The sequence below is a fragment of the Brachyhypopomus gauderio genome, chromosome 1 (assembly GCF_052324685.1).
Source record: "Brachyhypopomus gauderio isolate BG-103 chromosome 1, BGAUD_0.2, whole genome shotgun sequence".
In the NCBI taxonomy this organism is placed as follows: domain Eukaryota; kingdom Metazoa; phylum Chordata; class Actinopteri; order Gymnotiformes; family Hypopomidae; genus Brachyhypopomus; species Brachyhypopomus gauderio.
Window position 1 is genome coordinate 25,453,894 of NC_135211.1, and position 21,938 is coordinate 25,475,831.

The 21,938-nt window shown below is 39.5% G+C and overlaps 1 protein-coding gene and 1 non-coding gene across 4 annotated transcripts in view; one reads left to right on the forward strand and one right to left on the reverse strand.

The window, feature by feature from the left end:
* The first annotated feature begins 1,692 nt into the window (after positions 1-1,692).
* The window catches only part of LOC143514308 (low-density lipoprotein receptor-related protein 1-like), a 148,302-nt gene continuing 128,056 nt past the window's right edge, over positions 1,693-21,938 (forward strand). The window contains exon 1 of one of the 3 annotated variants that reach the window (XM_077005348.1): positions 1,693-2,307. In XM_077005348.1, coding sequence (XP_076861463.1) covers positions 2,211-2,307 — 97 coding nt within the window. In that variant the 5' untranslated portion in view covers positions 1,693-2,210. The remainder of the gene's footprint in view (positions 2,308-21,938) is intronic. The other 2 variants (XM_077005334.1, XM_077005341.1) reach the window with 2 other exon arrangements.
* Positions 17,622-17,693, reverse strand: trnae-cuc (transfer RNA glutamic acid (anticodon CUC)). The gene has a single exon. It is a non-coding gene; the product is annotated as a tRNA-Glu (tRNA).

The window sequence follows — 21,938 nt, forward strand, 5'->3', positions numbered from 1 at the left end:
ACATTTACCTTCAGGATATTTAACAGATGGTCTTATCCAGAGCGATTTACAAAGTGCTTTGTTATCTGCTCACAGAATTCATCTTCTTGAACAAGAATGCTATTCATACAGGAACTAATGCCAATACCTAGAATTGCAAATAAACACTCACAATATCTCAAAAACTACAGGAATTTAAAATGATACTTAGAAGAAGTGTAAATTAACATAGGTACTATATCATGCAATGTAAATAAATTGGTACTATATCACACAATGTAAATATACATACTATATCATACAATGTAAATAAATATACGATTGGACAAAGTTGGGCTTTATGTTCTGGGAATAAACTTCACACAAACAGCAAGACTGCTGCTTGCCTGGTGGTCTAGCTGTACCATGTACAGAATCATACTGCCATAAACCATACTAACCATACTACCACAGACCATACTGCCATAAACCATACTAACCATACTACCACAGACCATACTGCCATAAACCATACTAATCAAACTACCATAAACCATACTACCATACACCGTACTAACTATACTGCCATAAATCATACTAACCATACTGCCATATAGGACATGTGTAACCTGAGCCCTGGCACAAAGTCTCACCTTACACTGGATTTCTATAATGCATTAACATGGTTGTTCAATAGTTTTAAAAGAGCAAAGTCAGTAGTTAAATATATCTGGAGTGGTAGTGGGATTATGACACTATTTCTCAATCTTGTGTTCATGTTTACTAGTGCATGACTGCACAAAAGTGATTTGGCTCCCTAAAACAGGTCATTTTCCACAATTCAGATAAACAACCTCAATTCAGATGAACAAATGCTGTTGAATTGTGTTGGAGTTTAGTCATTTGTTTCACATGACAAGGCTGTAGGACCTTTGAGAGTTTGAAGTGTGCAAAAACGTTTTTCGAAGATATGTGGTGGCTAGTGAGCTGTTATGTGAGTGAACTGTTAGGCTTGTTTGGGATGTACGGGGCAGTCTCACTGTCACTTTCACTGGAGGCAAAGAACATATATGTATACATCCTCCATTCAAAGAACATTATTGAATAAACTCATATGTACACTTCCTCCACTCAAAGAACATTATTGAATAAACTCATATATGTAAACATCCTTCACTCAAAGAACATTACTGAAAAAGCTCATATGTATACATCCTCCACTCAAAGAACATTATTGAGCACATATGTTTATATGTGTATACATCTTCCACTCAGTCAATAACTGTAAGTGTTTATACATGTTTAAAGAACTATATAAATCATCTCATCTTAAATGTAACATTATTAAATACTACATAGCTACACGCATCCACACTTCTGATGGGAATGCTAAACAACTTACACTTATAAATAAAAAACAGCCCTTTTAGTAAAGATTTGCTGTGTTATAGCTTGAGAAATATAACACTTTCCCCAAAACGATGACAAAATCAAACTCTTGAGCACAGGAGTAAATCTTGACTGGGTTTTGAACCTTTTTCTTCCAACTGAGACGCTTTTTCAGCGTACACTCAACACGCTCGACTTTGATTCGATAACAATGTCACCATTTGGTGATTGGCCAATGAACGAATTGTGCGCTGATAAATCGATATGTAAGGATGTTGCCACCCATTTGTTTCTCTGACGTCACAAACAACAACGTTGAGTTGGGGATTGGACCCCAGTCTAGCTCATTTTTTTATTAGCACCAAGAAGCAGTGAACCGGGAACCTGAGAAACCTTTATTACTTGTTCCTTTCAGTGTGACGGTGGCTGCTAGACGGAACAAAGAAATTGTTTATAATGGTTTGACCACGTTGTTACCTGGATGTAGTGATGCTTTCTGTCTCTCTGCGCGTGCAGCAGACATCTAAACGACGCACGCACGAGCTTGTTTTTACCTTAGGATAACCACAGTTTGAATCATGCCTTCAATGAATCCTTAGACGTGTATGGCCGGAGAAAGCTTTGGCTTTTTCCAGGGTTCTTTGCGACAGTGTGCGACTTCCCGCAATCACTGCTTCATTTTATTACGCGGCGTAAGGGCAGAAAACGAGAAAAAGCATCGCGGACGCTGGTTGCCTTACCTAGACTGTAGGCTTCTGCAGGATTGGACCCTGTCAGGAAGCACCGGGCGTAGTGTGGTTCCTCGCGCCGTTGTTTTAATTTTGTTGTGTTTTATTTCAAGTTTTTGACTGAGCGAGAGAAACATGTTGCGTTTGACTGCAATCGTGATGTTTGTCGGGTTGCTTTTCCTGGGCTTTTTGCACAGTATGGAGGTGATCCTTCCTGCGAGGGCTGTCGACGGTGAGTAGCAGTTATTTCTAAAGTTAACAGTGGCGTGTGTCATTTGGTTTTTGGAAGCTAATGCTCGGCACTTCACAAACATGTATGCCTAAATATTTGCTTTATTTTTAATATTTGGTTTATTTATATATAGGCTACTACGGTCTGTCGAATCAACCAGTTTAATATTCCCGTGAAATAAATTGTAGGTTTGTATGACTTGGCAAGCAGTCTGTACTGATATTGGACCCAATTAAGCATTGAGTATCTACTGTTCCTGTGAATGAATCTCATGATGCAAAATACATTCCTAGTTCGTGGTTGGAGATAGAACACCGCATCGGGCTGTAGACGGAAAGCAAACTGTCAGACATTACTTTTCAAACTACTTTTATCCGCATCAGCGAATGTGCTCAATCGAGCTGCAAAATGGACGGCTCACGAGTAGCTTTGGAAAACTCCTCTAGCATACTAAGCTGAATTTAGTATTTGTCAAGTCGTGGAATTTATTTCAAAATAATGCTGGTGCCTGATCATTCCCCTTCATTACTGGCAGTTTGACTTGAACGGGTGGAAGGGCTGTGAGACGGTGTCCAATAACAATAACTCATCAGTTCCCAGCGTCTTCGTTAATTATTTTGTTTCTCAAAACACAATCAAAAGTGTCATCATTGGACAACATCCATCTTAGGCTGCGTTGGCAAACAGGCCCTGGTAAAATATCTGTCAAGTTAACGTCGCGTCCAGTTAATTGCGTCTTGAGAGAGTGCGATAGCTGCGAGGCTTTGTGTGCTCTATCCGGACACACTGCCAAAGCTTTTGGTATTCTGACCGCTATTTTTCTTGTCGTTTCGCTGTTTTTAGGCTGCACCACGACGCTCGGCTTTTAACCGTTGGTGTTGCGCAGAAGAAATGTTTAAAGTGGTGGAACAGAACCAAAGTTAATTATGACATAAAAAAAAAGACTAGAAACCAAGTTATCTCGCAATATAGAGGTAACGCGCACGTTCGACGTCTGTATTTTAGATATTCATATTAATTCGTATCATTTAGCAGAGGCAGGAAGGTAATGATGTGTATGCTGAGAAAATGCAACAGGCACCAAGTAGACCGCGTGGCCTTTTCGGTCTAGTTGTAGATGCCCCGTGTAGATGCCCCGTGTAAATGCCCCGTTTCAGCCTCTGGAAACAATTACCCGCGTGCGTCCCCAGCAGTTCCGAGATCAAGGGATATGCAATGTGGCCGATGACGTTATTTCTTTTCAACTTGATTTTCTTTCCGACTTTCTTTCTTTCTTTCTTTTACTTTACGTAATCACAACCCATGTTGAATTCCCTTAAATACCCGGCGCAGTAAACCTGTTTAGCGTCTCATTATACTCGAGTTATCGGCAGTTGCCTATGTAAGTAAACACTTAGACATGTAGCAGAAAAAGTAACTTTGTACTAGTTTTGTCTGGCTTGGCATATTGCTAAGAACACTTACGACACACTTGTGTTATGTTTGCATATTATCTGTAGCTATATAATATGCATTTTAATACAAGCTTTTATGTACACATGTCATTGTGTAGTCACATGTATCACAGATGTTTCCAAATGTATTCTCCTCCCTAAAGTGATTTACAAAGCTTGTTACATTTATTTATATAGCACATTTTAAAAATAGCCACTGCTAAGGAGTTCAAGGAATTAAAAGAGAAACAGCGAACAAGATGGCAAATTCATCATTTTGTTAAGAGAAAATGTTTATAATGTTTAAAAAGGTTATGCTTTAAAAGTTACCTCACATTACATGGCCTTGCATGACTTGCCTTTGATCTTTATATAGAAAGATGTGGTGATATTGGAATTTTTTCATTATTTTATGACTGGTGGTTTGCTCATTTAACTGCTAATGTAACATTTTAGAGCTATAAGGTTCAACACTGCCTCACCTCACACTCGCAGTGAGGTACTTCTCAACAGTAACCCATAGCGATGCTTTTTACTCCATGTAAAGTAATCTACCCCTGACATTTTAGGAGGGCAGTGCAGTAATCAAGTAGAGACTATGTGTGGAGAGGATGAGCAGTCAAAGGAAAAGAGGAAGTCAGGAGGGGAAACAGGTTTGACAGAGCTGAGATAAGGGTAAAAGACAGAAAGGGAAGATTGTGGAAAGAAAAGAAAAGCAGGAGAGAGAGAGAGAGAACCCAGACACCCCCCTGCCCCTCACTTCTCCACTCAGCCTTCTGCAAAACATCTGGATTGAGAAAGGTCATTAATCTATGAAGCATGTATGGAGAAGTTGGAGGAGGGGTACACACTCTCTATCTCTCTCTCTCTCTCTCTCTCTCTCTCTCTCTCTCTCTTGAGTTTTCTTTACATGGCCTTTACCCTGACACTCACTTGTTCCTGGTGGTAGGAAAAGTGAAGATGGAGGGAATTGAAGTCTTTATAAGTCTGAAACGTGTCTTCATGACAGGGCTGTTTGCACATGTGCGCCTTCATGTGGGTTTCCACTCTCTGGTGGCCTCTGTTCATCCGTCCTGATCTGACTGCTTCCGTCCAGCAGAGCATGAAGTGTTTCACACCCTGATGGTGTGCATACAGGCGACCTTATGGAGTTCAGACATGGTGACCTCCCTGAGTCTAACATACACCTCCTAAATTCAGAGTCCATTAATTTATAGATCTTTTGTCTGTCATCTGCAGGCTGATGTGTGGATCTCTTAGACCAGGGGTGGGCAATTAATTTTTACAAGGGGCCACATGAGAAACCTGAATTGTCTCAGAGGGCCACACAAACAAAAATGACGTCATCGCGGTGGCTCCGCCCACCTCGCGCGAACTTCCGTGAACGGCGGAGGCGTTTATGCTTGCCGCGTCATGTTCTGTGCAGTGTTGTCTGAAACGATGTGTGTTGGTATAAAGAAACACCCCTCAAAAACAGGGGAAGGAACATTTACCTGACCAATTTTAATGTTGCTTTTTGTTTCAGATTTGAAAAGTGCTGGAATTTAGGCTAAATACTTGAAAATGCTTGAAATTGTAACTACTTCGTTTCACAACAAATATCTGTCTGACTGAACAGTTTTCTTGTATTACGTTAACAAATACGAGCCTCTTGTAATTCCAGGACGAAACATGAGAGAAAGCAAAGACGTTAAGTACGTTTTGAAAATAAACCACCATTAAATAATGTGATTAAAAGCGAATTATTTCAAGTATATGTATAAATATTTAACTTAATTAAGTTTAACGTGCTGGGAAATATTGAAATGGACCTTGAAAGTGATGTACAAGTGCTTTAATTCCACCTTGTAAAGATGTATAAACCCTGCAAACATGACTTTTGCGGTTCCCCTCTATGACCCCCCCCGGTCAACAAAGTACGTTCGCCACCCCCTCAAATAAGGAGCCATTTGGGAGCCGAAGGAGCGTCAAGTATAAATCACTTCTACGGCACTTTCAAGGTCCATTTCAATATTTCCCAGCTGACTCAGGTTCTCTCTAAGCTCGGTTTCTGGAACGGAAAACCCTGAGTTTTCGTTAACTCTGAGTTTACTTACCCGGTTTCTTCACTGAATTCGCTTTCTGGAATTACCCCCCTGTTCAGTCAGCTATTTGTTGTGAATCGAAATACAGTCACAATTTCAAGCATTTTCAAGTACTTTAGCCTAAATTCCAGCACATTTCAAACCTGGAACACAATGCAACATTAAAATTCATCACTTAAATGTTCCGCTGTTCGCGGAGGTTCGCGCGCTACGTTCATTCGCGAAAGTATAAATTCAGCCTTAATTTGTCACTGATCACCTACCTAACCCTACTGTTTCTCGCACAGCTCACACACGCGCACGTACGTCCATACGGAATTAACACAAACGTAGCGATTTCAAAATAAAAGCATCACAGTTGTATTGCACGCACGACATAGATATTTGTTTAATTTATGATTGGCCTCTCGCGGGCCGGTCAGGGACGCACAACGGGCCGGATATGGGCCGCGGGCCGTTGTTTGCCCAGGTCTGTCTTAGACTGGTGATGTCCAGGGACATGGCAGACATTAGTCATTCCATAAATGCAAATTGACTTACCTCTGACAGAAACCCGCACGAAGATTGAAGAGCCTGCTATAGATTTAAAAGAGCCTGCTATAGATTTAAAAGAGCCTGCTATAGATTTAAAAGAGCCTGCTATATGCATTGGCTGGACAATCTCCATGGGAGGAAATGGGATTTTGATGAGTTATAACCAGTGTTGTATAAAGTATTAGAGACCCATACTTGAGTACAAGTACTCTATAAAAAAAATTGACTTGAGTAGAAGTTGAAGTGTTCTTTAAAAACTTTACTTAAGTAGAAGTACAGAAGTATTCAGCATTTTTTGTACTTAAGTATTGCAAGTAGTTTTTCTACTAGTAGTTTTTTGCAAGTAGTAATTCTCAAATGTATTACTCAAGTACTGAAAGTAAAAAAAAAAGTATTGTTTTTAATTAATTAAAGAAAGCCGTCAAAGTTTGATTATCAATTGTTTTTATATATCGCTTACAAATCAAAGATGGCAAAGACCACAAATACAAGTGTTCTGTATGTACAAACAAGTAGCAACTTTAAAAACTGGGCTTAACACTTCGTACACAAAAACAGATAACCTATGTCCCGCTACCTCGTAGGTTTGATGCAGAAGTACAAGTTCGTCTTAATTTAGCTGAGAAAATGAGGTGTATTTTGGACGTAAAATCAATCCGTCGGATTCTAAGGGTGAGCCTACTGCCCTGCGTTTACCCTCAATAAATGTCCTTACCCTATAAGAACACTACACTATAAAAATGGGCACATGATTAGTCAGCATGAAGAGACACAGATTACTTTTGCTAAAAACACATTTTGGCATGACATCGCCTTAATGATTGCCAGCTAATGTTAATTGAATACTGCAGCACGTCATGAAATTAGGTTAGTTAGCTAAGATATCTAACCTAACTAGCGCTTACTGACAGCTCAAGCTGGTGTGTCTTCTGTGCGTTATATTTATAACTTACGTTGATGTGTTTCTTGAAGTTCTAATGTGAATTTTTGAAGGCCAATATTTCACACTCTTTAGGGAGGCAGAGATGCCTATATATACATTATGTACATTATGTATATATACATTAAAATGCCAACAAGCTTATTATGCAGCACTTATGCTGCTCTTCTGCTGTTACCAAACACTGTACCATCTCTTTTAATGAGATAAAAAGCGAATTATTTGGAATAATTCCGAGTATATCTGTATTTGTATAAATATGTAAATTAAGCTGAAGGTGCTGGAAAATACTGAAAATGGACCTTCAAAGTGCCGTACAAGTGCATGAATTCCACCTTGTAACTTCGCACGCACAAAATTCGAGAGGTGCACGACCTCGCGATGCGACCGCGCATGTGGCCAACGTGCATGGGCGGAGCCACTGCGATTGCGTCATTTTTGCCGCGCAGACCCTTGTGCCAATCACGACGTGTCAAGTGAACCTAGATTACGAAGCTCAAGTGTTCAGTGAAGGCAGCAGCAGAGTAAACGAGACGCGACTGGAGCTTGCGCAGTTTTCTCATGACAGCCTGATCGCTTCACCCGGTGACCGCGCCAGCTAACATGTTTATAACTGTAACGAGTAACTATACAGCACGTAAAAAATGTATTGGAGTAAAAGTATTAAACTGGTGGAAAATATGTAGTGAAGTAAAAGTGGAAGTAGGAGAAAAAAATAATACTCCAGTAAAGTACAGATACAGCATTTTAGTACTTAAGTACAGTAGTGAAGTAGTTCTACTTCGTTACTATACATCTCTGGTTATAACGGAGGCATGATATACGGCATAGCAAGACTGAATGGATGAGGAAGGAGAGTGAAGGTGCAGTGAGACACAGAGGTGTCTGTGAAAGTTGCCACCTCTTAAGGAGCTGTGAAGCGTAGACCCACTCTACTGTCTTGTCTGCATAGGAGAAATTGATTCTTAAAAGTGCTTCTGATTAGCAAGAGCAAACACAAAGCATTGTTTTGGCAAAACATTTTCAGAGTCTGGTTGTTCTTTGCCTTTGGATGGAATGGCATGGCTGCTCCTGGGTTTGCTTAGTGTTTTCACCAATCTGTGAGGGTGTGGATTGGTTTGGGTGCCCCTAATGGTAATCATTTCTGTTGTGAACTTGTATTCTTCATGGTTACAGTTTGTTTTATGATTTATACTTTGGTGTGGGGGAAGTGGTTTATGCACACCAACATCACAATAATGGGTTTGGTGGATACACCTTGGGTATCTTGAAAGGCGCTATATAAATTAAACATTCATTCATACACACTCATCACAAAAACCTGCTGAAAATCTCCACACAGGAATGCTGAAGAAACTAACTGAGCTCCTCCCCTAATACAACCAGGGTTAGGGTTAGGGTTGAGCTGAGCTTTTCCCCTAATACAACCAGGTCTGTGATCTATTTGTTGAGGTGAGGTAGAGCTGGACTTGCATTTATCTTGTTAGTCTAGTTAAATTGATCAGAACTGAAATTTGGAATGAATGCAGTTCAGCTCACAAGTGGTATGATTTTTAATAACCTTTTATCCATGTTGTTAAGAATCTTCATATGTATTAACATGTATAAGTTTCATGAAGTTAATATTTGCTATGTTTATTCAGTCATGAAATTGTTCATAGATAACCATGTTAGCGTTGGGTGGTTTCATACCGCACAACCCTAAAGCACACGCTTACAGAAGGGTTGCTGAGGTTTCTCAATCCTCAGTAGGGCAAATAGTTTGTAGATGGAAGAAAACAGCACTGTTGCTAATCTGGCTAAGAATGGAAATCCTACAGATCAGAGTATGTGAAGAACGTGACTCCTGAAACTGTGGCAGTGGTCCCTGTGCTGAGGATGAGGAGCAACAGATGTTTCTTGTGCTTGGTTAAATTGGTTTAAGTCTGCAAGAGAACATAACTGGGCAACAGTATTCTTGCTATACTGGACAGATTCAACGTGGTATTCAACATGAAGTTCCTATGGAACTCCCCTCGAAAAAGAAATAGTTTCCTAAGTGTGAAATGGTTCTATGAAAAGATAAAGCTGAAAGAGAAACATTTTGGTGAATGTAGAAATTGCTGTACAGTAGAGAAGCACTACACACCACCCTCTTGTGAAGCATCATAGACATTTCCCGGTGTGAATAAGGTTAGCTTTGCTGACTTATTTCCTTGGATGGCTGGCAGTCATTGAGATCCTACAGAATTCCTCTATGGAAAAGTATTGCAGTTGTTTAGGTCCTGCAGCAACCCAGTAACACAGCTAGTCTTATCCACGTTTCCATTCTACTCAGTTCCATTAGAATGCTGCACCAGACCGTGTTTTATAAAAATGCAGGAGTAAAATATCTAAAATATTTACCAAAGTATCTTCTAACTGCTCTGCAGAGATAATGAGCAGTTTGTTTTAGTAAAGGAGCCAACCCTATTTGCCAAATAAAAAGGTTCATATGATCTTCCCACGTGCCACATGTTCCTGCTCATGACTTTCAGCCCATGCTGACTTTCCCCCGCTTGTTGTGGGATGGTAATGGGGGAGCTCGGGGTGTGTATCGTGAGGAGCAGGTTACAGAGGGGTTACAGAAGGTTGAGGGAGGGGTTACTGTTTGAAGATGAACATGTGATATGATGTTATTTTACCGCAAGAACTGGAAGGTCTCGGCCGTGAGTATACCATCTGCTGTCAGCTCTTTTGAAACCACTGTGTCACAAATATCTGGACCCATACCTACTTATATTGCTATTGTCTACCAACCACCTAAACCAAATCCTGTCTTTTTAAATGAGTTTGCTGATTTTATTACCCATCTAATGTCTCTCTCACCTAATATTTTATTACAGGTGATTTTAATTTTCACTTGGATAATCCTTCCAGCAATCCTACTAAAGACTTTTTATCCTGCTTGGACAGTTTTGGAATGCATCAGTACATTGACTTTCCAACTCATTGTAAAGGTCACACCCTGGATCTGGTTTGCTGCTCTGGTATTACACCTTTTAAATTTTTTTAGCCCCCATTAAATCCAGACCAGTTACCTTCACACTCTCAGCCCCCTGGTTCACCTCGGAACTCAGAGAACTTAAGTCTAGGGCCCAACAGTTGGAGCGCCTCTATAGGAAAACTGGCCTCAATATACACAAAGATTTGTACAATAACCACATACTTCACTATAAAAACTCTATCAACACTACAAAGGCAGATTATTTCTCTGATCTCATTTCTAATAGCCAAGGTAACACAAAAACTCTGTTCTCCATTGTCAACAATACCACTCAACCCCCCTCTACCTTCTTCTCTCATCTTCTGTCTAACAAGTACTGTAATTCAATAATGTCCTTTTTCAATGACAAAATTGATCAAATACACAATCAATTACTTCTGAATTCAGATTCTCTCACAACTTTCAGTGTGCCCATTACTCCACCCCTCTCATCACTGTCACAGTTTACCCTTCCTTCAGCTGACGATATCTCTGTTCTAGTTCATAAATCTAAACCCTCCACCTGTAGATTAGATCCCCTACCTACATCTTTGGTCAAAGCCTGTCTCCCTTCTCTCATTCCACTTATAACATCTATTATTCACTCTTCTCTGAATACTGGAATTGTCCCCTCTAAATTCAAAATTGCAGAAATCACCCCGATCATCAAAAAAACTGGTTTAGATCCAACTGACTTCAATAACCTTCGCCCTATATCCAACCTTCCATTTATCTTGAAAATTCTTGAAAAAATTGTTGCTTCCCACCTGCACTCACATCTCTCTGATAATAAACTATATGAACAATTTCAATCTGGATTCAGACCCCTTCACAGGACAGAGACAGCACTAGTCAAAATCACGAATGATCTTTTACTTGCAGCTGACAATGTTTTTTTTTATCCATTCTTATTCTTTTGGACCCAAGTGCGGCTTTTTACACTAGCTCTCACACAATCCTCATCAATAGATTAATTGCAACTGGCATTTCTCACACACCCCTTCACTGGTTTGTCTCCTATCTTTCTAATCGTCTTCAATATGTCAAACTTGGTTCCTTTTCTTCCAGACTTTCCTCTATCACCTCTGGTGTACCTCAGGGTTCAGTACTAGGTCCCCTTTTATTTATCATCTATCTTCTTCCACTGGGTTATATTTTCAGGAAATTTAACAATCAGTTTCATTGCTACGCTGACGACACCCAACTTTACATCTCATCTAAACCATCCACTACTCTCCCCCCTCCCTCTCTCTCTGACTGCATCCTAGAAATAAAATCCTGGTTCTCCTCCAATTTCCTTCAACTTAATAGCAATAAAACTGAAGTTCTTTTAATTGGCAGCAAATCAGTACTCAACAAGACTGACAGCTTTTATATCAATATTGACAATGCTGCTATTGCTCCCTCTGTAAAGGTAAAAAGTTTGGGTGTTATCCTTGATGGCACGCTGTCATTTCAATCTCACATCAATAACATCACACGCACTGCATACTTTCACCTCAGGAACATTAACCATCTTCATCCCTCCCTCACCCCTCACACAGCTTCTATCCTCGTCAATAGTCTGGTTACTTCACATCTAGATTATTGTAACTCCCTCCTGTATGGTCTTCCCTCAAAATCTATCCGTAGACTTTAACTCGTACAAAATGCTGCTGCTCGTGTTATCACCAAAACTCCCTCAATACAACACATCACCCCGGTCCTACAGCAGCTCCACTGGCTTCCCATACATTTCCGCATCCAGTTTAAAATCTTGCTTCTCACTTTTAAATCTATCCATAATTTGGCTCCCCCTTATCTCTCAGATCTTCTCCACATTACCTCACACTCCCTACACTTAGCTCCTCCTCTTCCATTCATCTCACTGTCTTAGTACCATGGGGAGCAGGGCCTTCAGTCGCTCTGTTCCTCAACTCTGGAACACGCTCCCACCCGACATCCGTAACATTCATTCTCTCACGCATTTTAAAAGCAGACTTAAGACGCACTTTTTAAAATTAGCTTATATTACCTGATTTTTAACACTAGAGCTCCTAGAGAAGCGAAAAATTTCACAGGGCTTGGTAGGGTCCATGTAGCCCACTCCCCTGCTGTGAAGGGATTAACGCCCATTGTCTTGGTAATGCGGTGGAAGCGGCTCACCCCCAGCTCATACGCCTGCCAAAGCACAAGCTGGCTCACCCCCAAGCTCATATGACCAAAACACCAAACGTGATACTTCACGAAAAAGTTGAAGTTACAAGCAGACTGTATGTTACCGATACTACAACAAACGGCAGAAAATTTGTAGACTCGTGTTTCAAAAGTTACAATTCAATCGCACGTAGAGACGACAGTTTCTCTAATGAGTCCCGTCAAACAATAAAAATAAATAAAAATGTTTGAATCTTGCTCTTTGTATATATAATATTTGTTGTAATCAAACACTTTCTGTTTCCGCGTTTGAATTCGCGTTTGAAAAGCTAAGAAATTATATGGCGCAATTAGCTTGATGCTAATGTTATATAGGAAATCCCATATCATTGCTAGCGAAAATTAGCATGGTCGCGTTGCATCACTGCATCACTGATAAATGTTGTGATCTAAACAGCAGGCTGGAAAAGGAGAGGAAAAGACAGGAAAACAAATTCATGTGCTCTCTATCTATCTATCTATCTATCTATCTATCTATATATATATTTGTGTTAGAAGCATTTGATAGAAGCATTTGTGTTTCTGCTTGTTTGTGATCTAAACAGCAGGCTTGAATCTTGCTCTTTGTACATTTCTCATACTACCTCTATCTATCTATCTATATTTGTGTTAGAAGCATTTGATAGAAGCATTTGTGTTTCTGTTTGTTTGTGATCTAAACAGCAGGCTTGAATCTTGCTCTTTGTACATTTCTTATACTATCTATCTATCTATATTTGTGTTAGAAGCATTTGATAGAAGCATTTGTGTTTCTGTTTGTTTGTGATCTAAACAGCAGGCTTGAATCTTGCTCTTTGTACATTTCTTATACTATCTATCTATCTATATTTATGTTAGAAGCATTTGATAGAAGCATTTGTGTTTCTGCTTGTTTGTGATCTAAACAGCAGGCTTGAATCTTGCTCTTTGTACATTTCTTATACTACCTCTATCTATCTATCTATCTATCTATCTATCTATCTATCTATCTATCTATCTATCTATATTTGTGTTAGAAGCATTTGATAGAAGCATTTGTGTTTCTGCTTGTTTGTGATCTAAACAGCAGGCTTGAATTTTGCTCTTTGTACATTTCTTATACTATCTATCTATCTATATTTGTGTTAGAAGCATTTGATAGAAGCATTTGTGTTTCTGTTTGTTTGTGATCTAAACAGCAGGCTTGAATCTTGCTCCTTGTACATTTCTTATACTATCTATCTATCTATATTTGTGTTAGAAGCATTTGATAGAAGCATTTGTGTTTCTGTTTGTTTGTGATCTAAACAGCAGGCTTGAATCTTGCTCTTTGTACATTTCTTATACTATCTATCTATCTATATTTGTGTTAGAAGCATTTGATAGAAGCATTTGTGTTTCTGCTTGTTTGTGATCTAAACAGCAGGCTTGAATCTTGCTCTTTGTACATTTCTTATACTACCTCTATCTATCTATCTATCTATCTATCTATCTATCTATCTATCTATCTATCTATCTATCTATCTATCTATATTTGTGTTAGAAGCATTTGATAGAAGCATTTGTGTTTCTGCTTGTTTGTGATCTGTGATCTCTGTGATCAGAGACTTTCTGGGTGAGGCTGCTGCCTCAGTCTTGCTCTGTGAATTAACATAATAAAGGGTGATATTTGGCTTTGCTAATTGCTGGCAAGAAGGAGAAGAAGGAGGGGTGATGTCCTCAGAATCCTGAATTCTCAGGAGCTCTAGTGTTAAAGATTTTTTATTTTATTTATTTTTTAGTGTTATTGTATTGTTTTCTCTTGTGTGTACTATATTTTACTTGTATTGTGTGTACGGTGTCCTTGAGTGTCTAGAAAGGCGCCTTGAAATAAAATGAATTATTATTATTATTATTAAACTAGACGGGTTTGTTTTCTCAAGAGAGGTTCGTCTCTCTGATCTCATTCTCCTTCAATAGAGCTGCTTGCATTATGATTACTGAGGTGTACCTCTATTAGATACAATTCCTGATCAAAGAATCAAACTTTCCTCACATTCGTTTATAGCCAGGAAGACTTTTGGAGTAAACTTTGTGCGTTGGCCTTGCATGTCCAATAAACATTCTGGAAATTTCTGAGGAAGTTGTGGCTTCTCTGGTACTTGCACTATGTAAAGGACAACTTGTTTGTTTTTGTCCCTTGTTTTTCCTTAAAGAATGCCAGAATCTAAAATGCAAACATCCAGCACCTTACAGGCGTAATTCAAGGTGCACTGGACATCGGGACAAGAACAAAATCCAAAAACGTTAGAAAATTTGGTGGAGGGGTGGGCCCAGTGTGGACGAAGGGTGGGGCCAGTGTGGAAAAACATAGAAAATGTGTTTAATATAATCCTGGCTTAAAACACATTCTCCAAAGTTGCTTTTGTATTTGTTCATTCTTAGGCCATGGTAGACACAACAGGGAATGGTCATGTTGGTGTCTGAGAAGATGGAGAAAGTGAGAGAGAGTACATGTTTTTGTGTTGGTGAACAAAAGTAACATCACTGTGAATTGTAAGGGGAAAGCCCTCCCCCTTCCCACAAGTATTGCTTACTTTTGCAGTCTGATAAAATTTATACACAGCCTCTTGGATAGACTAAACTTGAGCATTTCCCAAGCATTTGGGAAGATGTGAACAGGGAGCGGGGCTGAGGAAAAGCTCTGCCTTTTTAAGAAAGGGTTTCACAAGCAGAAGGCATTTATGAGACACGTTTAAAGATCAGCCTGCATTTACTCACCCAGACAGATTAATTACAAGTACTGTAATTCACTACAATTCTACAGATCTGCAATTTCAGATTTGTTTGTATACAGTGATCAAATTTTCTCAAGTTTATTGTTTGTCACTGTTGTGTGTGAGATACTTTTAATATACTCTCGGTTCAAAAACTGTTAACCAATGGATTGGGTCTGGGGGGTGTCTAACATTGCATAACTTAATGATATTACATATAGGGGTGGGCATAGATTTTTTTTTTTATCTAGATTAAGCTCACTGAAGTCTTGAAATTAATCTAGATTAAAATGGCTCATTCAGAATATAAGTAATGACTAAAAGTCAGTTTTTGAGATAGGGTTTCCTAATACAGAGGGTGCATTAGATCAGGGGCTCATCTCCTGTTTCCAAAATGCATCAATGACTGCTTGAGAAATCTGTTCTACTTTGATACTTCAAGAAAAAAACATGCTCAATAAAATGTACTCGTGTTCAACGGTTTATTCAGTTAAACATGAAAATAGTACTGTATGCCTGCATACTTTAAGAGGGCATATTCAGTCAAACATGAATTTGTAAGCCTACATACTGTACATTAAAAAGGGTTGATAAAATGTTTATTCAGCTAAACATGAGATTTTAAATGTAAGCCAACATTTAGGGTGTACTCACACTAGGCACGGTTTGCTGGTTCCGTGCTGGGGCCCGGTTATCCTCCCTCCCCACTCCTCCTCTGGCCTGCACTCACACTGCCTTCATTAAGCGCGCCCGAGCACGATTATGTCATCACAATGTGACTTTATTTGGAATAAAAGCGCGCTCGCACAACACTATGGAGTTCACGATTCTCTTTTTATTGTATTTTTGGAGTAGTTTTGGGAGTGCAGAAACACGGTGCAAGCACAGATTTATCGATCATTTAACACGATTGTCTGCGAATCGCTTTGCCGCTATGACTGTTTAACGTGAGCGTCGCATCACTGACTTCATGTTTGAGTTCCAGTGAAATGAACCAATGAGACGAGGCACCAAGCGGGCCCGGGCACGGATAGCGCTCACACTAGAAGCGAACCGTGCCCGAGTCCACGCGAATCGTGCCCTGGCCCACCTCTTCAAGCAGGCCCGAGCACGGTTAACTGATCCGGGCACGGTTGGAGCGATCACACTAGCCAAACGAACCGTGCTTCGGCAGAGAACCGTGCCCGGGCCCGGATCACAGAGCCTAGTGTGAGTACGCCCTTAGTACATTTAACCTGTTTTCAGTGGCGGCGACTCTTCAGTGCTTGACCCAGCGTCAGCAACATTAGCAAACGGGTGCTTTGCGTTTAAATGGTACTTCAGACTGGTAAAACTCCTACAATAAACCAATTCCGCGTTGCATAAGGTGCAAACGACTTTAGTCTTGTCAATGTCTCCATTAGGAAGCTTCTTAAAAATGAATTTTCCATGAAGCAAACCTGGCGGCTTCGAGGCTGCATCCATGTAAGCACATGGGCGATTTGTTGTGGGTGGTAATTCACAGGTTTGAAAACTCGTTCTCGCCCCCTACTGTGCAATTTGGTTAGGAATGCAACCAAACTAAACTATCAAGGTGAATGTCATCAGTTTGCTTACCTATTTTGACCCAGTTCCCAACCCAACTTTAAGAATAGATTAACAGCGATATTTTTTATATCGCCCGATAAGAGTATCACATTATCGAACACCGATAACGGCCCACCACTAATTACTAGTGGTGGGACTTTACCGCGTTAATTTTGATTAATTAATTACAGGAAAATTAACGAACTAAAAAAATGTACGCATTTAACACATATGAGACACTTTTGCACCGTGGAATGTTTCTCAGTGCACGAGTTCCAGTCATACAGATTATATGGACGCACAATAAGATCATGATAGAGATGACTGAAGAGGCGTCGCTGGTGGATGGGAAATTTAAATATAAGAAACTTCCAGATGTAAGTACAAACACAAATAGTGTTATTTGCACTTCATGTAGGAAGGAGTTCGCTTATCACAGGAGCACTTCCATCCTTCGTTACCACCTCAACGCAAAACATGTTGGGGCTAACGCGCAGGTCAGTAATAATCATTTAGCTGCTAAATGTATTCCTAGTATGATAGGGTGACCAAACGTCCGTATTTCCCGGGACATGTCCATATTTCACATCCTGTCCCGGGCGTCCCGGGTTTTTTTTTAAGTGAGGAAATGTCCTGGTTTTTAAATTCCCTTCATTGGACCATTAAGACTGGATTAAACTTTCGCAAGTGACCGTAGCGCGCGACTCCGCACACCTCGCGCGAGCGCCGGAGGCGTTTAAACTTGACGCGTCACATTATTATGTTGGCTTGTTTGCAGTTGTCCGCTCTCTGTGGTTGAAGATAAAGGCTTACAGGCCATGACTGCCCAAAAATTTCTCTGCTTTTCCTGACCGGGAATCGAACCCGGGCCATGGCGGTGAGAGCGCCGAATCCTAGCCACTAGACCATCAGGAACAGCATCTATGCTATTTAGATGAATTTACACCATACTAATATGGTGGTACGTTGTCTACCATATTCAAATACTGAGGGTTTGAATAAAGAAGCTTAGCTTAAAGAAGATAATGCAATAATGCTCCTGAATTCTGAATGTAAATAATCTTCACCCTAGCGCAGGGTTAACCCCTTACGTTAGCGCAGGGTTAACCCATTATCCTACCACAGGCTTGTACTCTTGTACCAATTCAGTTATTAACCAGTGTTTTCTACCTCTACTGTTATTTGGAACTTTTGCATTTAAAGAAGCCGCAGGAATTACGGTTGTCTGTGTCGGGTTATGGACTTGTAGGGGATAACAAGTAGTACAGAGCCTTGAAAGAGTATTTAGCCCACTTAAAATTTTCAGGTTTGTTTGAATATTCGTTGACAAATTACTGAATCATACTAACCAGGAACTGCTTAGACAAGACATCCTTCAGAACTTGGTGTTGGAGCAGGAATGGGGAGGTGGAGACTGATGTGAAGATGACCTGTCTGTGATCTCAAGACCGCATACGACTGGCTTGTTCCAGAGGGTGATTTAATGAAATAATATTTTAAAACACATCTGGATTTTTTCCAGAAAACATCTACCATGTGGGATGAGGTTTACATTTAAGGTTACTTTTAAAATGCTGCTCTTTCCTCAGCATACTGCATCTCACCTTTTAAACACATCAGGGTGACCTGATGCTGTGGCTGTTTGGGGGACATTGACAGGCAGACAGCTGGTGGGATACAGAGGGAGACACTGCAGGATGGTCACGGTCCATCTGCTAATAATGAACTAAACCTTGGGGGACAAACTTCTCCTTTCAGGAGCAATGATCCTCAGCACAAAAGTGACATCAAACGGAATTATTCTATTATCGCCTAGCTGAAATTCACATATTCAGCCAAATGTTATATTATGGCCCAAATAAAGTTTAGATCTCCAGCCAAAATTTTATGTCATGAAAAACCATTATGATCTGCACCTGAACAGCCTGGATCTAATCTGTCAGGAAGCCTCCTACCTGAGGCTTAACATCTACATCAGGGGTACTCAACTGGCGGACCGCGGTCCGGATCCGGACCCGAATGCAGTCCTGTCCGGACCCAATCTCATTCCTGATTAACGTTCGACCCCCCCCCCCCCCCCCCCCCCCACCGCACCGGACCTCAGGTCACAGGCATCTGCCAAAATTGGACCGCGGACAAATTTAGTACCCCTGATCTACATTGAGGGACTGTGACGGCTCAGCCTGGAATTAGAAGGACAACTATAGGACTATGGACCTATATTAGAATTGTAAATTTGGACTTCTGCTAGCTGGGCTGCCCAATGGAGGATGGGTTCCTTTTTGAGTCTTGGTCTTATATTATTATTCTTTTAAATTTACATTTTGACTACATTTAACTAAATACAGTCCATGGAGAAGCAAGACAATCTGGCGTTCCTTATCTTTCACTCCCCTACACGATATCCTCCTCCCTAGGTCCAGAGGGTTAGGGTTAGAAGCAGATGCTTTTGAAAGGGACTAGAATAGGGCCTTTCACATTGTGCATATCAAAAAACAACTGGCAGGCAGGTAGGAGCACATTTTCATGCGGGTTTCTGTATTGTCTGATATGGTAGGACATTGTTGAAAACTGTAGCTGTAGATTAGAGCCTCACACCGTCAAATGTTTGTGTTTTCAGAGCAAATATTTTCATGATCGCAATAAAGATGGCTTTATCAAAATTAATCTTTATCTAAATTTCAATCTTTGAGTTAAGACAGCGAGATTGTTATATTGCACATTTTAGTAACGAAGCAAATAAACATACGTGTGTGTGTGTGTGTGTGTGTGTGTATATATAAATATATATAATATAATTAGTGGTGGGCCGTTAACGACGTTCGTTAATTTGATACTCTTATCAGGCGATATAAAAATTATCGCCGTTATTCTTAGTTGGGTTGGGAACTGGGTCAAAATGGGTAAGCAAACTATGATGACTTTCAACTTGATAGTTTAGCTCGGCTGTATTCATAACCAAATTGCACAGTAGAACGAGTGTTCAAACCTGTGAATTACAAATCGTTCGTGTGTTTACATGGATGCAGCCATGGATGGCCCTGGTCTAATGCACTCTCTGTATTAAGAAACCCTATCTCAAAAACTGACTTTTAGTCATTACTTGGGTAGCACGCATATGAGCCATTTTAATATAGATTAATCTAGATTAATTTCAAGATTTCAGTGAGATTAATCTAGATTTAAAAAATTTATCTATGCCCACCCCTAATATATATATATATATATATATATATATATATATATATATATATATATATATATAGGCTTGTCACGATACTAAGAATTACAATTTCGATACGATATTTTAAAAATTATTGAAATTCGATACCATTTTTGATACCAAAGTCCGATACTGTGCTCATTTCCGTTTTAAAACCTTTTTATTTTTTAATAAACAAATTAATATTGTATTTTGTTTCACAAATGTCAAATAAATAAAAGGTGTAGTCCTTACCACATTAACACAGAAAAATAAATTGCACGTTAATATAAATTAACATAAATAATAGTAGTGCACTCTGGAATTCACATTTAGAAGTCAAAAAAGGCTAGTGCAAAAAGTGTATTTTAATTATACTTTGAACAACTTTAACTTTAAGTCTTTAAGTAACTAAAACTTCAGTATTAGTGTAGAGTTCAGTATTCATTAGGGGTGACCTGCAATAGTCACTGATTCGACTATAGTCGACTATACCCCCTAGTCGACTATGAACGTCATAGCCGAATGTACCATTCTAGTACCATTCTAACTGCATGGGGGTGCCCAAGGATGCACCTAAGCATTAGTTATTACATGAAATGTCTTTGTTTTCGTTATATATAGCCTTTTGTCAAATAAAATCATCCTAATTTCTGTTAATAAATATTTTTAAATGATGTTTGCGCATTAACAATAGGCATCTTCCTTACTACACATTAAAAAATCACACCCTGCAGTTGCACAATCCAAACGAGCGGAGATGAACACGCTACAGTATCAGCATCTGCCGAGATTAAAATGGCTACTAAAAAACTTCAAAAGTATTTTGAAAAAGATAAAGATGAATCAAACAAAGTAAAGTGCAAGTTACGTCATCAATGTCTTTCATTTTGCATGGCAACAACCAACATGGCATACCATTTAAAACGGGTAAGGCAAAAAAAAACCCAAAAAAAAAAACAGTTCAGCCGTTTGTCGTTTCGGTTGTGTAGTCTCGTCACGGTGTGTCTCGGCAAGTAGTCCTATAAACATTTTTTCTTGTTGTTTGCTTTTAAACCCCGTTACTTGAACCTTTCCTTATATTTTTTTTGCTGTTGTGTGGCAATTTTTTTTATATTTTCAGGCAGGCATATTTTATTTAAAATATTTTTGACATTTTGCAGTGCCTGTCTGACAGTTCGATATGCGTACTGGCGGTTAATGTTCTCTAACGTTTCATTAAAAGTAAATAAATAAAAGCTGAATAAAGACAACCTACCATGTTTATTCATTTATCTGAGTGTTTTAGGTTTTTACTTTGAAGAGGAAAAAAGTCCTGAATGAGAACGAGATCCCGTGCTCTAAGGTGCTCTAAGTAAAAAATAAATAAATCCGATTCGACTATTAGTCGACTAAAGGGAAAAGCTGACAAATCAGATTCGACTATGAAAATCCTTAGTTGAATACACCCCTAGTATTCATAGATGATTGATCCGTTGTAGTACGATCACTCTTTTTTTCTCCCTGTATGCTGTCGCACTTACGGCTCTTAAACCAAGAATATAACAAACATTTGCTAGGATACCATAATCTGACACATAATCTTGTATGCTGTAGTAATACTAGAAATGGGAATAATCACCAACCTCTTGGAATTCTTTGTACAAATCTGCGTGCCGGTCCTTCAGGTGTTTGGCCCGATTCGTTGTGTTAAGCTAGGTTTATACTTTCGCGAGTGACTGTAGTGCGCGAGTCTGCGCGAACCGCTTGTCCGAAACGATATGTGGTAGTATAAAGAAACACCCCTCAAAAACAGGGGAAGGAACATTTATCTGACGAATTTTAATGTTGCTTTGTGTTTCAGGTTTGAAAAGTGCTGGAATTTAGGCTGAAGTACTTGAAAATGCTTGCAATTGTAACTTCATTTCACAACCAATATCTATCTGACTGAACAGTTCTCTTGTATTACGTTAACAAAT